Below are 15,720 nucleotides of genomic sequence, written 5' to 3' on the forward strand. Positions count from 1 at the left end.
GCGCGGCGGAGGTTTCGCCGGCCGTGCTGCGACCCCGGGACCGGGGGGTTGTACAGGGCTGGGCCGGGCCGGGCCGAGCCAGGCTGGGCCGTAGGGGGGGCCGGGAGGGCCTCCGGGGGTGCGCGGGCCCGGGGGAGAAGGGGGCGAGCGGAAGGATCCCGGCGCTGTGTGGTGTGCGGCTGTGCTGCAGTTGGCGGAGGGAGATGTAAACAAACCGAAGCGGAAAGAAGTCCCCTCTTAAAGGCGCCGCGTCCCTTTTGGCAGGGGCGGTGCGGAGCCGCGCTCACGAGGCCCGGGGGGTGCGGGGGGAGGGGCACGGCCAAGGAGGGGGATGGGGAGCCCTCGGGCCTTGTGCCGGTCCCGGTACCGATCCCGTTCCCGGCCCTGCCACCCTTAGCCACGGCGGCCATGTCCCCCTCGGGCCCCACGTTCGGGGGGGGCTGGCGGGGTTTGGGGGCCCCTCTGAGGGACACAGGGCGGGGGGAGCCATGTGGGGGCACCGTGCCTCAGGGGGAGCAGCACAGGAGGGCCCCGGGGCAGCCGCGGCCTCACGGGGGGAGGAACCCGCCCTGCCCAGCCCCGCACCGGGCACCCCCTCACGGAGGTCCCGGGTTTCCCTGGGGCTTCCCGATCAGGGCCGGTGGCACCCTCAGGGTGGGCATGGCACCCGGTCAGGGGACAGCCTGGGGCCTGGGACAGAGCCGGCCGGGGGGACAGGGCGGCCACGGCCACCTCCGGGGACAGGGGTGACCAGCCGGGGACAGGGGGTGACCAGCCGGGGACAGGGGGTGACCAGCCGGGGACAGTGGCCAGGCCGGAGCGTTTGGCCGCGCTCTCCTCCCCCGATAGCAAGGCACAGGCAGCGGGGCTGAACCGAAAATGCGACTTTAATCGAGGCAGGCTCGGTGCTGTCCCCGGTGAGGCCGGGCCGGGCCCGGGGCTGCTCCTGCTCCGGCTGTGCGTGGCGGCGGCGGCGCGGGGCCCGGTGCTGGCCCTCAGTGTCGGTGCCGGTGTCCCGGTGGCTGCTGAGGCGGTTCCCGCGTGGCTCCGTGCGAAGCGGGATGGCGAGGAACGGTGGCAGTGGCGATGCTCGGGGGTCACCTCTTCCTGCCCTGCCAGTGGCGCAGCAGCCACTGCGTGACGAAGGGCCAGGTGGCCAGGAAGAGCAGCGTGCGTGGGGACACGGGCAGGCGCCATCGGGACACGGCCTGGCCGGGCAAACGGGGACAGAGGTGGCACCGATGGCAGCGAACAGGCCCTCAGCACTGCTCGGTGTCCCGGTGACATCCCCCCTCCTCTGTGCATCCCTGGCAGTGTCCCCATGGATGTCACCTGCTCCCCAGATGTGTCCCCACACCCCTGTGGGCTCAGGTGGGCAGGGGCACAGCAGGGCCACCCCAGCACGTCCTTCAGCCCTAACTCACCTGTGGAGCGAGTGCCGGGCCCAGGTCTGTCTGCCCCTGCAAGACAGGAGAGGGTTTGGGGTGCAGCTGGGGTGGGCACCCCCTGTGCCCTGGGAGAGGGAGGGAATGGCTGGAGAGGCCGTGCAGGGATCAGAGGGGGCAGCTGGGCCGGGAGCATGGGGGCAGAGGGAATGAGGGGGGCAGAGGGAGTGAGGGGGAAAATGGGAGTTGGGGGAAAACAGGAATGAAGGGACAGTGGGAATGAGGGGGAAACGGGAATGACAGGGGAAATGGGAATGAGGGGGAAACAGCAATGAGGGGAGAAACAGGAATGAGGGGGGAAATGGGAATGAGGGGAGCAGTGGGAATGAGGGGGAAACAGGAATGAAGGGGCAGAGGGAATGAGGGGGGCAGTGGGAATGAGGGGGGAAATGGGAATTGGGGGACAGAGAGAATGAGGGGACAAATGGGAATGAGGGGGGAAACAGGAAGGAGTGAGGCAGGAATGGGGGGGAAATGGGAATTAGGGGAAAATGGGAATGAGGGGGACACCAGGAGTAAGGGGGCAGTGGGAGTGAGGGGACAATGGGAATGAGAGGGGAAACAGAAATGAGGGGGGAAATGGGGATGAGGCGAGCAGTGGGAATAAGGGGGGCAGTGGGAATGAGGGGGAAACAGGAGTGAAAGGGCAGCAGGAATGAGGGGGGCAGTGGGAATGAGGGGGGCAGGAATAAAGAGAAAACAGGAATGAGGGGACAATGGGAATGAGGGGTGTGCTGGGAATGAGGCGGGAAACGGGAATGAAGGAGCAGAGAGAATAAGCAGGGCAATGGGAATGAGGGGGAAACAGGAATGAAGGGGGCAGTGGGAATGAGGGGGGCATTGGGAACAAAGTGGGCAGTGGAAATGAGGGGGAAACAGGAATGAGGGGGGCAGTGGGAATGAAGGGGGCAGTGGGAATGAGTGGGGCAGGAATGAGGGGAAAATGGGAATGAGGAGGCACTTGGAATGAGGGGGAAAATGGGAATGAGGAGGCACTTGGAATGAGGGAGCAGTGGGAATAAGGAGTGCAGTGGGAATGAGGGGGAAACAGGAATGAAAGGGCAGTGGGACTGAGGGGGACACTGGCAGCGAGGGGCAGCAGCCCTGCCTCTGTTGGCAGGATCAGGCCACCACCAGCCTCACCCCACCAGGATTTGTCACCAGCAACCACCAGGGTGTCCCCACAACAGGGCCAGCCGTGTGGCACGGCCCGGAGCCGAGCCCCGTCTGTCCCAGCGCTGTCCCCGGCTGTGTGGCACGGCCCGGAGCCGAGCCCAGTCTGTCCCAGCGCTGTCCCCGGCCGTACCTGGGCAGCCCCGAGCGTCTCCAGGCGGCTGAGCCGCTCCCGCACCCGCCGCAGCTCCTCCTGCAGCGCCCGCACCGCGCCGGCCACCTGCGCCTCCAGCTCCCCGGGCAGCCGGGCATCTGCGGGCACAGCCACGGGCACACGGCTGCCAGGGCGCGCTGGCACCCACTGCTGGGCAGTGACACCCATGGGGCACCTGCCCACCCACAGGATGTCCCCAGGGCCGTGCACTGCTGTGACACTGCCTGGTGGTGGCAGTGGGTGCTGTGGGTCACCTGGTGAAGGTGCCACCATGGGGCAGGACAGCCAGGGCCAGGGCAGCTCCTCCCTGGCTGTCCCCAGGCCCAAATCAGGCTGGCAAACCCTGGATAATCCAGGCAGGGAGCAGGACACAGGCAGGGACTCGCTGCCAGCCCTGGGGACAAGTTCAGTGCCAAGGTCAGGCAGCCCGGAAGGGAACAGCAACAGGGGAAAGGGTGAGACACGTGGGCTGTGCCAGGTGAGGCAATGGCACCAGTCCCACGGGTCAGGGTGGCAATGCCACCCCAGAGTGTCTGGGGACAGCACAGAGGGTGCAGTGGCACAGCTCAAGGCCTGGTGGTGCCCAGGTGAGTGGCACTGCTGTCCCCAAGGCCTCCAGAGCACAGGGAACAGCTTCCCCCCTGCCCCGCTGGGCACAGCTCACCCTTGGCACCACCCACACCCAAAGGACAAGGGGCAGGAGCTGGGCATGGGGAACCAGGGCCCTGCATCCCCCAAACTCAGACAATTCAGTACCACAGCAGGAAATGGGCAAAGGAGGGGCTGAACTGCTTGGGGATGCACACACAGGACACTTGTGGCTTCCTTCAGCTTCTGACCACCCAGCTGTGGGTGCTGGAGCCAAACTCAGCCCCATCCCACCCCCAGGCCAGCCCACGGAGGTGGCAGCAGCAGGAGGGGACTTGGGGACAAGCTCTGCACCCACCTGTGTCAGAGCCCAGGGCTGGCAGGTCTGTGCTGCTGCTGCTGCTGCTCCCCTCGGCTCTTCTGCCTTCACCCCGCTCGCCCTGCCCAGCACTGAGGGGCTCTGGGGGCTCAGCCCCGGCCTGGGGGCTCTTTGGGGGGAGCCCCTGCACCTGCCCGGCCTGTGAGAGGGGAGAGAAGGGCCCTGAGACCCCAGTTCCCATCCCAGGGCAGGGGGGCAATGCCAGGGCAGCAGTGCAGGGCTTCCCTTGGGGTGGCATTTTTGGTGGCATTTCTGGTTCGGGTGGTGACATTTGAGGGGAGTTAGCGCCCAGATTTGAGGTGGAAAAAGAGTGAGGGGTTTCCTTCTTTCTTCCACCAGACCCACAGGCCTCAGCATGGCACCAAATGTGGCAGGGGAACAATGCAGGTGGTGGCACCCATGTGGTGGAGCCTCACCACAGCAATGGGGAGGCTGGGGAGGCTCCTCAGCATCCCCCAGTGACAGGGACAGGCTCCAGGAGTGACACAAAGCACAGAGAGCTGCACGAGGGTGTCCCTGCTGGTTTTATGAAGCTCCCAGGTTGGTGCTGCTGTGCAGAGCAGGGGTGGCAAAGCCTCCAGCGCTTCCTCCATTACCTTCTCAGGCTCCATCTGCTCCGGGGTGTCACTGAACGTGTCCCCCTCAGAGTCACTCGTCACCTGGGTCACCTCGGGGCCTGGAGCCAGCCCAGGTCCTGGAAGGGAAGCACAGGGCTGAGCCCAGGGCAGGGCAGGGGTGCCCAGCTGTGTGGAGGGCACAGCTGGAGCGGGGGATGAGCACGCCCAGGGCGAGGCTGGAGAGGGAAACTGAGGCACTGCAGCTCTGCTCACATGGCCATGAAGCCAAGGACTGAATTCCCCCTTCTGCTGCCCACGGTGCCCCACTGGCACAGCCCCCAGGGCAGCCGTGGCACAGGCAGGGACACAGCCCAAGGCTGGCACACTGGCACTCGCTCTGTGACCATATTTGCTCCTGGGGAAGGCTGGAGCAGCAGCAGCAGGAGGAGGAGGAACCTCCCTGCAGCACCCTGCCCAGCCCAGGGCACAGCCAGGGGCCCTTGAGGGGGCACAGCGAGGCAGGGCTGAGACAAAAGCCAGGGCTGAGGTGCCACCAGGGCTTGGTGCTGTGAATCCCAGTGCCAAGGAAGCTGCAAACAGGGCTTGAGCCACGGGAGAACATCCCCCCATGGATCAGGGGCCTTCCAGGGTGATATTTGCCAGCCCAGCCTCCCCTTGTCGCTGCAGTTTAGCAGGTCTTGGCCCCTTTGCACAGCAGGAATGAGGCAGAGCCAACCCCACAAGTGCAGTGAGAGCTGGACCTGTGACTGGGCAGTGCCCAGAGCATCCAGGGCTGGAGCAGAGGTGCCAAGAGCTCCATTCCCCAGCCCTGGTTATGCTGCACAGGGCTCTGCCAAGGCAGGAACACCAACCTGGCACGTGCTGCTGCCCTGGCAGGCTGTCCCTGGGGATCTCTGGAGCTGGGCTGCCCTCTGTGCCATCCTGGCTGGTGCCATCCTGCTGCCCCTGGCTCTCTGCACAGAGGGAAAGGCACAGCTGGGTCATTTGGTGCCCTCAGAGCTGCTGTCCTGGCTGGGCTGGCCGTGGAAATGCCAGGGAGGTGCCAGCAGCTGGCAAGGGAAGGAGAGGAGCCAGGAACCCACCTGGGCTCACCCTGTGCACAGCACCCTGCTCACCCAGGAGTGGTGGGGTGTCCCTGTCCCCAACCCCTGGGGCAGCAGGCAGAGGGTGAGTGACAGTGCTGTCCCCTGGCAGTGCCCACAGCCCAGGGCACAGCCACAGTAACAGAGCCCAGGGCAAGAGGTGCTGGATGGAGGAGCCTTGTGTGGCCTGCAGCACCCCAGAACCTGGGAGAGAAACAGCCCACAAATCTGGGCCAGCAGCACCCCAGGGACCTGGGAGAGAAGAACCACAAAGACCTGGGCTAGCAGCACCCTGAGAGGATCTGGGAGAGAAGCACCCCAAGACCTGGGAGAGCAGCACCCTGAGAGGACCTGGGAGAGAAGCACCCCAGGATCTGGGAGAAAAGCACCCTAAAGATCTGGGCCAGCAGCACCCCAAGATCTGGACCAGCAGCATCCCAGCACCTGGATCAGCAGCACCCCAAGATCTGGGCCAACAGCACCCCAAGAACCTGGGAGAGCAGCACCCCAAAGATCTGGACCAGAGGCACCCCAAGATCTGGACCAGCAGCACCCCAGAACCTGGGCCCGCAGCACCTCAGGGATCTGGGAGAGAAGCACCCGAATATTTGAGCCAGCAGCACCTCACAGACCTGGGCCAGCAGCACCCCAGAACCTGGGAGAGAAGCACCCCAAGGACCTGGGCAGCAGCACCCCAAGGACCTGGGCCAGCAGCACCTTGAGAAGAGCTGGGAGAGCAGCACCCCAAGGACCTGGGCCAACAGCACCCCAGGACCTGGCCCAGCAGCCCCCTGAGAGGTCCTGCCAGCCCCCAGCCCTCCCCAGCAGGCCCTGGTGCCCAAGGGGTTAATGCCAGCAGGTTTCCAGCAGCCCCCAGGACTTTGCTCCCTGCTCCTGGGCAGGTGTGTGGCAACGCTGCCCTGCTGCTCCTTCCCTCACTCTGCTGTCCCTGCTGTCCCCAGCCTGTCCTCACCATCACAGGGACACTGAGGGGACAAGGCAGCTGCACCCCACACAGGGGCAGTGCCACTCCTCCCAAATCCTCCTCAAATTCCCCAAATCCTCCTCCCCAGCCCCAGATCCTGCTCAGGGTGTGCTGTGACCCACAGAGTGTGGCTCCTGTCACCTCCCAGAGCACCAGGACAGACCTGGCCCCAGCCACCACATTCACCAGGCTCTGGAGACCTGGTGGGAGCGGGACCCATCCATGGTTTGGGTTCCAAATGCTGCTTTATAACTTTATATACTTTATATATAAATAAACAAACCCAAAGCTGCCCAGAGCCCCAGCTCTGTGAGCTGTCACACACACAGGGACACCAGAGCCACACATGGGGACACCAGAGTCACATAGAGGGACACCAGAGTCACACAGAGGGACAGAGTCACATAGAGGGACACCAGAGCCACACACAGGGACACCAGTCACACACACAGGGACACCAGAGCCGCACACAGGGACAGAGTCACATAGAGGGACACCAGTGTCACACACACAGGGACACCAGAGCCACACACAGAGAGACCAGAGTCACACACAGGGACACCAGAGCCACACACAGGGACACCAGAGCCGCACACAGGGACACCAGAGCCGCACACAGAGAGACACCAGAGTCACATAGAGGGACACCAGAGCCACACACAGGGACACCAGAGTCACATAGAGGGACACCAGAGCCACACACAGGGACACCAGAGTCACATAGAGGGACACCAGAGTCACACACAGGGACACCAGTCACACACAGGGACACCAGAGCCACACACAGGGACACCAGTCACACACACAGGGACACCAGTCACACACAGGGACACCAGAGCCACACCCAGGGACACCAGAGCCATGCACAGGGACACCAGAGTCGCACAGGGACACCAGTGTCACACACAGGGACACCAGTGTCACACACAGGGACACCAGAAGCTGCTGGAGGCACGTGCCACACTCCACACTCTGGAATTCCCTTTCTGCTCCACCACAGCTGTGATTGCAGGGGCTGAAGGTGATTTAGGAGCCTTTAACACAAATGACGCCACACCTTGAGGAGCTCAGGGCTTTGCACCTCAGTTCCAGCCACCTCGGGCTGGTTGTGCCACCAGGTTTGGATTTAAGTGACAATGTCACCTGTAAGTGACATTCCCAAGTGACAATGACACCTGTAAAGGACACTCCAAGTGGATAATGACCAGTTTAGGCACAGCTTTTGAATTTCAGAGGAAAACCAAGTCTGCCTTTCAAAGGGGTTCAGCAGCAAAATGGAGAACAAAGCACCTGGGACACAGAGGGACACTGGTGACACACAGAGAGACACGTTTGTCACACACAGGGACAGCAGTGTCACACACAGGGACACCTCTGTCACACACAGAGGGACACCTGTGTCACACCAGTGTCACACACAGGGAACCAGTATCACACATGGGGACACCTCTGTCACACATGGGGACACTGGTGCCACACAAGGGGACAGCAGTCTCACACAAGGGGACACAAATATCACAGACAGGGACACCTCTGTCACACAAGGGGACACCTCTGTCACACACAGGCAAACCAGTGCCACATACAGGGACACCAGTGTCACATCAGTGCCACACACGGGCACACCAGTGTCACACAAGGGGACACCTGAATCACACACCAGGACACTAGTGTCACACAGGGACACCTCTGTCACACACAGGGACACCAGTCTCACACAAGGGAACCAGTATCACACATGGGGACACCAGCGCCACACATCAGCGCCACACAAGGGGACACCTCTGTCACACAAAGGGACACCGGTGTGCCCAGAGAGCCTCTGGCAGCAGCAGCAGTGCCCCTGCAGGGTCTCTGGGATGTTCTGTGTCCCCCCCGTGTCCCCTCGGGGCCAAACGGGACCCGGTGCCGGTACCGGTGGCAGCAGGAGGGCAGCACCGGGACAGGGCATCACCGGGAGGGCAGCACCGGGCACAGGGTAGCACAGGGGGCACCAGGACAGGGCATCACCGGGAGGGCAGCACCGGGGGCAGGGTAGCACAGGGGGCACCGAGAATGGCAGCACCGGTCCCGGCCGCACTCACCCGCCGTGCTCCTGAAGAAGGCCTCGGGGGGCCGGGGCATGTCGTGGATGACCTCGTAGAGCGGCTCGAAGTAGCGGAACATCTCCCGCGTGCTCTCGTCCATGGGCACGGTGTCAATGACCTGCGGAGGCCGCGGCTGGGCACGGGCACCGGGCGGCACCGGGCACTGCCCGGCCCGGCCCCGCCGCCCGCCCCGGTACCTTCTGCGCCACCTTCTTCATCTCCGCCACGTACGCGGCCATCGCCTCCTCCTTGGACATCGCGCCCAGGCTGTGCCAGGCGTCCCTGCGGGGCCCGGGCCGTCAGCGGGACCGGAACCCGACAGGAACCGGAACCGGACCGGAGAGGAACCGGAGCGGGAGCGGGACTGGACAGGGACAGGGACCGGGAGCAGGACTGGACCCAGAGCGGGACCGGAACCGGAGGGGGAGCGGGAGGGGGCCCGGGACGGGGATCGGGACCGGACCTGGAGCGGAACCGGAGCGGAACTGGAATCGTGACTGGACCAGAACCGGAGCGGGACTGGGACCGGGAGCAGGAGCGGGACCGGGACCAGACCAGAACCGGAGCGGGACCGGAACCGGAGCGGGACCAGAGTTGACCGGGACCGGAACCGGAGGGGGAGCAGAACCGGGAGCGGGACTGGACCAGAACCGAAGCGGGACAGGAGCAGAACCGGACCCAGACCGGAACAGGCACTGGGATCTGGAGCGAGACCGGACCCGGAGCAGGAGAGGGACCGGGAACGGACCCGGATCCGAACCGGATGGGGAGCGGGACCGGACCGGAACCTGAGCGGGAGTAGGACCAAGACAGGGACCGGGACGGGGACCGGGACCGGGAGCGGCCCCGGAGCGGGACTGGGACCGGAGGGGGACCAGAGTGGGACCGGAACCAGACCGCTCCTGGACCCGGACCCGGACTAGAACCGGACCGGGACCGGGAGCAGGACCGGGACCCCCCCTTACCACTTGTATCGGCCGATGGGGTCCCAGAAGCCGGGCCGCGGGCCCTGGCAGCGCCCCGCCGTTGCCTGTTTGTAGTAGCTGTAGAAGCGCAGCATCTCCTCGTACGAGGGCCGGTACGCACCTGCGGGGCACGGTCAGCGGGGCCGCCCACGCCGCGCCCGCCCGGCCCCGCTCCCGGCCGCTACTCACCGCTCCGCGGCAGCCCCTGGATCACCTGCACGGCGGCGCGGAACTGCGCCCCGCAGCCCGGCTCCTCTATGGCGGGACCGGCCCCGCAGCCCGGCTCGTCCATGGCGGGACCGGCCCCGCACCGGCCCCGGCTCCGCTCCCGGTCCCGCTCCCTCTCCGTGCTGGGACAGCGCGCGGCCAATCAGAGCCCGCCTTGCATCGGCTTCCCAGCACTGCGCCCAATCAGCGGTCGCTTTACATAGGCTCCCTCCCCTCCGCGACCAATCAGCGCGCGGCTCCAGGAACGGGCCCCTCCCGGCGCTGCGCTGTCGGCGCCCCCTGGCGGCCGGAGCGGGCAGTGCACGGAGAGCGAGGATGGGAGGCGCCGCCTGGCGGGGATGGGAGGGACTGCAGGGACAGGGACAGATGGACAGATGGACAGGACAGAGGGACAGAGGGACAGGGATGGGGACAGATGGACAGAGGGACAGGGACAGCAACCGGGACAGAGGGACAGGGAGACAGGGACAGGGATGGGGACAGGGAGAGAGGGGCAGGGAGACAGGGGGATTGGGATAGGGGGACAGAGGGACAGGGGGCGGAGGGACAGGGATGGGGACAGGGACACAGGGACAGTGGGACAGAGACAGAGGGACACAGGGACAGTGGGACAGAGACAGAGGGACACAGGGACAAGGGGACTAGGACAGAGACAGGGGACAGGGACAGGGGGATAGAGGGACAGAGGGACTGGGACAGAAGCAGGAACAGCCAGACAGTGGGACAAGGACACCCAAACAGGGACAGTGGCATAGCAGGACAGGGACAGGAGGACAGTGCACAGGGATAGTGAGCCAGGGCAATGAGAGTGCACAGGGACAGTGACAGACAGGACAAGGACAGTGCCCAGGGACAGTGCCCAGGGACAGGGGACACTGCCTATGGACAGTTCCAGCCCCCCGGAGCACCCAGGCTGTGCCCAGGTGTGGAGCCCCAGGGCCAGGTTGGACACTGGGGCTTGGGGCACCCTGGGACAGTGGGAGGTGTCCCTGCCATGGCAGGGGTGGCACTGGGTGGCTTTGAGGTCCTTTCCAACCCAAACCATCCTGGAATTCTGTGACAATCATCCAGGATCCTGGGGACACATGTGGGGACACTGGGGCCATGCACTGTGACACCAGGACACTGCAGTGGGGACAGGGACAATGCAAAGGTGCCAGGGGAAGGGACCAGGGACTGGGACACCTCACTGGGATCTGGAACATGGCACTGGGAGGGTTGGACACTGCACTGGGATGTGGAACATGGCACTGGGATGTGGAACGTGGCACTGGGATCTGGAACATGGCACTGGGACAGTGCCACCAGGCCACCGGGCAGCAGAGGGGACAGCTGGGTCAGGCAGAGAATTGTTAATTATTACCCAATTGGATCCACTGTTCTTTTATTCACTGGATACTTTTAACCGCTGTTAATTATTATCCAACTGCATTAATGACGGTAGCGAGGAAGGGGCAGGATTTGGGGTCCGTGAGGGGTGAACCCCCCTGCTCCAAGGGCTGTGGGGACATGGGGACATGGGGACAGGTGTGACCTGGCAGAACAAGGTGCCCTGGGGGGGGTGGGAAGTTCTGGGGTGCCATGGGAGGTTCTGGGGTGCTGTGGGGTGTTCTGAGGTGCCATGGAAGGTTCTGGAGGGCCGTGGGAGGTTCTGGAGGGCCATGGGAAGTTCTGGGAGGCCAATGGAGGTTCTGAGGTGACGTGGGAGGCTCTGGGGTGCTGTGGAAGGTTCTGGAAGGCCATGGGAGGTTCTGGGGTGCCATTGGAAGGTTCTGGAGGGCCATGGAAGGTTCTGGGGTGCCGTGGGATGTTCTGGGGTGCCATGGGAGGTTCTAGGGTACCATAGACGGTTCTGGAGGGGCGTGGAAGGTTCTGAGGTACCAAGGAAGGTTCTGGGATGTCATGGGAGGTTCTGGGATGCCATGGGATGTTCTGAGGTGCCATGGAAGGTTCTGGAGGGCCATGGGAGGTTCTGAGGTACCATGGAAGGTTCTGGGGTGTTGTGGGAGGTTCTGGAGGGCCGTGGGAAGTTCTGAAGTGCATTAGGAGGTTCTGGGATGCCATGGGAGGTTCTGAGGTGCCATGGGGACCCCCTGGATCCAGCCTGGCCCAGGGTGCTGGGGTTGGGATGCAGAGCACCTTTCAGCATCCCTGTTTCATCCTTGCTTCCACTCTGGTTTCCCAACCTTAACCCCACCTCCAAACCCCAAATCCAAGCGGGTCAACACCTCCCAAACCCTTCTAAACCCCACCCACATCGCCTGGGGATACATTCCCTTTCCCAATTAAAGACAAGTAAATAAAAAGAAATAAACCATAATAATAAAGAATGAAACAAAAGCAGTAAAATCTTTGAAGGCCCCGGCCATTTCCCAGCTGTGACTCAGGAGAGCTGCGCTGATTCACGGCACTCGTGCTGTGCTATAATCGGCCGGGAATGCGAGCCCGGGTCCCGCGGGATCCCGTCCAGAAAACAGAACCAGCAGCGCCAGGGAGGGGAGGGACCGAGCCGGGATTTGGGATTTGTTGTGCCCTGGGGTTGGGGAAGATGAAACAGGAAAGCCTTATCAATATGATTGTCTGGCAAAAGATTTTGAGAATATGGAAGCTGTAAGTGAGATTGAAATGAAAGCAAGCTTTGAGATCCCTCAGCTGCTGAACAACTGGAAAACAATGGTGTGGCCAGCTGAAGGTGATCCCCTTTTGATGGAACAACACCCTCTGCTTGCAGACAGGCCCAAGGGTCAGAGCAGACCCTACAGCTTGGCAGAAGGGGCCAAAGAGGAGTTTTTAGGGTTTAAAATGTAACACAGGATGGTAATGTAATGATTCTTATAGGCTGTATGTAAATGCTATAGGATTTGTATCTTGTACTGGATTGGTTAATGAGAATTAGAATATTCAACACAGGAGAAGATTTATTGTATTGTAACAGAAACCTCGCTCTCTCACCCTTTTACTCTCTCACCCTCTCACCCTCTCTCCCCCTCTCTTCTCTCAGCCTGCTCTGAGCTGTGTTTGGCAGCTCCCAGCAGGGCCCTGCACCCAGGCCCTTTGCAATAAACCCCAAATTCCAAACCTGGCTGCAGAGATCTCTCATCTCCATCCATCCTGACCATCCTCATCAATCCTACACCACGGGGTTTTTGCAGCCAGAGGTGTTTATCCTGCTCATCCCACTCTGATGAATTCCTGGCAGGAACAGAGCTTGGAGCAAAGCCCACTGATGTGGTTTGAAATTGCATTTTTGGCGTGACGCCGGTGTCCCCCTGTGTCTCGGATTGGAAAGACAGGAATCTGTAAAGTGTGAAAAGCGCCAGTCACTTGTTTTTAAAATGTTAAAAGTTGAATAGTAATAAAATGGTTTTAAAAATGGGAATACAATTAGAGTAATAATAATTTGGACAAATTGAATTAGGAAAATATGAGACAATAATTACAAAGAGTTACGGATATCCGGGTACCTTTTCTGGGCAGCACAGCCCAAAAAAGGATCCACATTAACAAAGGATTAACCCTTAAAAGCAACAGCCTGTTGCATATTCATACACTTCATACATGATGCATAAATTCCATTCAAACACAGGATTCTGTCTGGTCATTGTCAGCTTCTTCCTCTGAATCCTAACAGCACCTTCAAGGCAGGAAAAAGTTTGTTTATTCTGATAATGGAGCAATAAATTCTTATTCTCTGAAAGATTCAGGTGTCCTGTGGCTGCTACCTCCCTGTGAGTCCTTTCTTTAAACAAAGTATCCTACACAGCATAGTTTCTATTTTAATATTTTTTATAACCTAAAACTATATTTAACACAGTACTTAAAAGAATTAATACACCATTACTTTCTAACACAACACATATAATATTCATTTGAATATTTGCAAAAAGCCAATCATAAAATACATGCATTTTTCACACTAAGGAAGGCAGGAGCCTCCCCTGAAATGGAGAATGTAAACCCTCCCCACCCCTCCAAATTGCTATAAATTTTAAATTCAGGGGCTCTCAGGCAAAAATATGGGAGCAGGAAATAACAGTTCTTTAATAGGGAAAAGGAAAATAAATAAAAGGATAAAATAAACAATGCAGTGCACTAGAACAACACTGAGAGAGTCAGAACCCAGCCTGACACCCTGTGGGTCAGGGTGTTGGTGGCAGTGCCATTGGAATTGTGGCTCAGCCCTCCTGCAGTGTCAGGGGTGGTTCTGTTGGAGCAGGGGGATCTGCAGAGAAGGATGTATTCTGCCTCTGAAGATCCAGTGGAGAAGAGGCAGCTGCTGTTCCTCTGGGGAATCCAGTGCAGAAAGCCGTGCTGGTGTCTCAGAACCTCTGGATTATATCTGGGCAGCAATGCTTGGCTCCTCCCTCTGGGCTCACATCTCCCAGTGGGATGTTACAGTTCTTATCAGCCATGCAGGGACATTCAATAGCTGTTATCAGCAATGTCCCCTCCCAGGGAGGTGTGATTGTGGTCATTCAAAGAGAGAGATAAGGCAAACTGCCCACTTGACAAAGGTAATCTGCCATACAGATGGTGATGGAAACATCTTGCATTGCAATCTTCAACACCCTGTCCCCAAAGTCCTCAGGAAGAGCTTTATCCCCCCAAACACAGCCCAGATGTGTCCCCAGCTGTGGCAGCAGCTGCCCAGGTCTGGAACCACAGCACTAAAACTCTGTCCCAGGCTGCTCAGGCGCTGTCCAGATGTCTCCCTGCATGCACAGGTGTTGCTCTGGGACAAGCAGAGATTGTCCCAGGAGCCCCCAGTGGTTGCTCTGGGTGCCCAGATGTTGCTCAGGACACACAGACATCACCCAGGGTGCCCAGATGCTGCCCTAAGAGCCCAGATGTCACCCCAGGATACTCAGGTATCACTCCAGATGTTGCCCAGATGTTGCTCCAGCCTGCCCTGCTCTCGGGGGCCTCAGGGCAGGCTCAGGGTGGGCACAGCAGGAATTTCCCCATGGAAAGGGTGCCCAGGCCTTGGGAAAAGCTGCCCAGGCAGGTTTGGAGTGCCCATCCCTGGAGTGTCCAAGGAATTCCTGGATGTGGCACTGAGTGCCCCGGGCTGGGGACAAGGGGAGGGGTCAGGCACAGCCTCGATGATCCCAGGGGTCCTTCCCACCCTAAACCCTTCTGGGGTCTGTGTGAGTGAGGCTGCACACTCACACTCACACTCACACTCTCACACTCACACTCACTCACACACTCACACTCACACTCACACTCACACACTCACACTCACACACTCACACACACACACTGACACACACACTCACACTCACACTCACTCACAGTCACACACTCACACTCACACACTCACACACTCCACTCACCCACTCACACTCACACTCACACTCTCACACTCACTCACACACTCACACTCACACACTCACACTCACACTCAGGGCTCTGGGACTGGCACCTCCCGGCTCCTTCTGCTGCCCCTCCCCGGTGTCCCCTCACTGGGGACAGTCCCCTGGGTGTCCCCGGGTGTCCCTCTGCTGGTCAGCCCCGCTCAGCCCCGTTCAGCCCCGGTCAGCCCCGCTCAGCCCCGCTCAGCCCCGGTCAGCCCCGTTCAGCCCCGTTCAGCCCCGGTCAGCCCCGTTCAGCCCCGCTCAGCCCCGTTCAGCCCCGCTCAGCCCCGGTCAGCCCCGTTCAGCCCCGTTCAGCCCCGCTCAGCCCCGTTCAGCCCCGCTCAGCCCCGTTCAGCCCCGCTCAGCCCCGTTCAGCCCCGCTCAGCCCCGTTCAGCCCCGGTCAGCCCCGTTCAGCCCCGCTCAGCCCCGCTCAGCCCCGGTCAGCCCCGTTCAGCCCCGTTCAGTCCCGCTCAGCCCCGCTCAGCCCCGCTCAGCCCCGTTCAGCCCCGGTCAGTCCCGGTCAGTCCCGGCACAAACGGTTAACAGGGCCCGGCTGCCCCGTGGCTCCTCCCGGTCCCTCCCCGCGGGCCGGCCCCGGTCACGGCCCGACCGCCCAGCCCCAGCCCCAGCCCCAGCCCCAGCCCCGACCTTCGCCACCGCCCAGCCCGGTTACACCGGCCGGGACACCGGGAGCGACA

At 61.4% G+C, this 15,720-nt stretch overlaps 1 protein-coding gene across 1 annotated transcript; it reads right to left on the reverse strand.

Moving 5' to 3' along the window:
* Positions 1-869: 869 nt before the first annotated feature.
* ACBD4 (acyl-CoA binding domain containing 4) lies at positions 870-9,740 on the reverse strand. Its single transcript, XM_058820647.1, has 10 exons — positions 9,626-9,740; positions 9,437-9,557; positions 8,669-8,753; positions 8,469-8,589; positions 5,169-5,270; positions 4,336-4,433; positions 3,719-3,878; positions 2,752-2,870; positions 1,425-1,460; positions 870-1,208 (listed from the first exon to the last, which is right to left on the reverse strand). Exons 1-10 carry the CDS (start codon positions 9,726-9,728, stop codon positions 1,098-1,100), a joined length of 1,056 nt encoding a protein of 351 aa, XP_058676630.1. The 5' UTR covers positions 9,729-9,740; the 3' UTR covers positions 870-1,097.
* Between the last annotated feature and the right edge of the window lie 5,980 nt (positions 9,741-15,720).

Source organism: Ammospiza caudacuta, chromosome 27 (genome assembly GCF_027887145.1).
Source record: "Ammospiza caudacuta isolate bAmmCau1 chromosome 27, bAmmCau1.pri, whole genome shotgun sequence".
NCBI classification, from domain to species: domain Eukaryota; kingdom Metazoa; phylum Chordata; class Aves; order Passeriformes; family Passerellidae; genus Ammospiza; species Ammospiza caudacuta.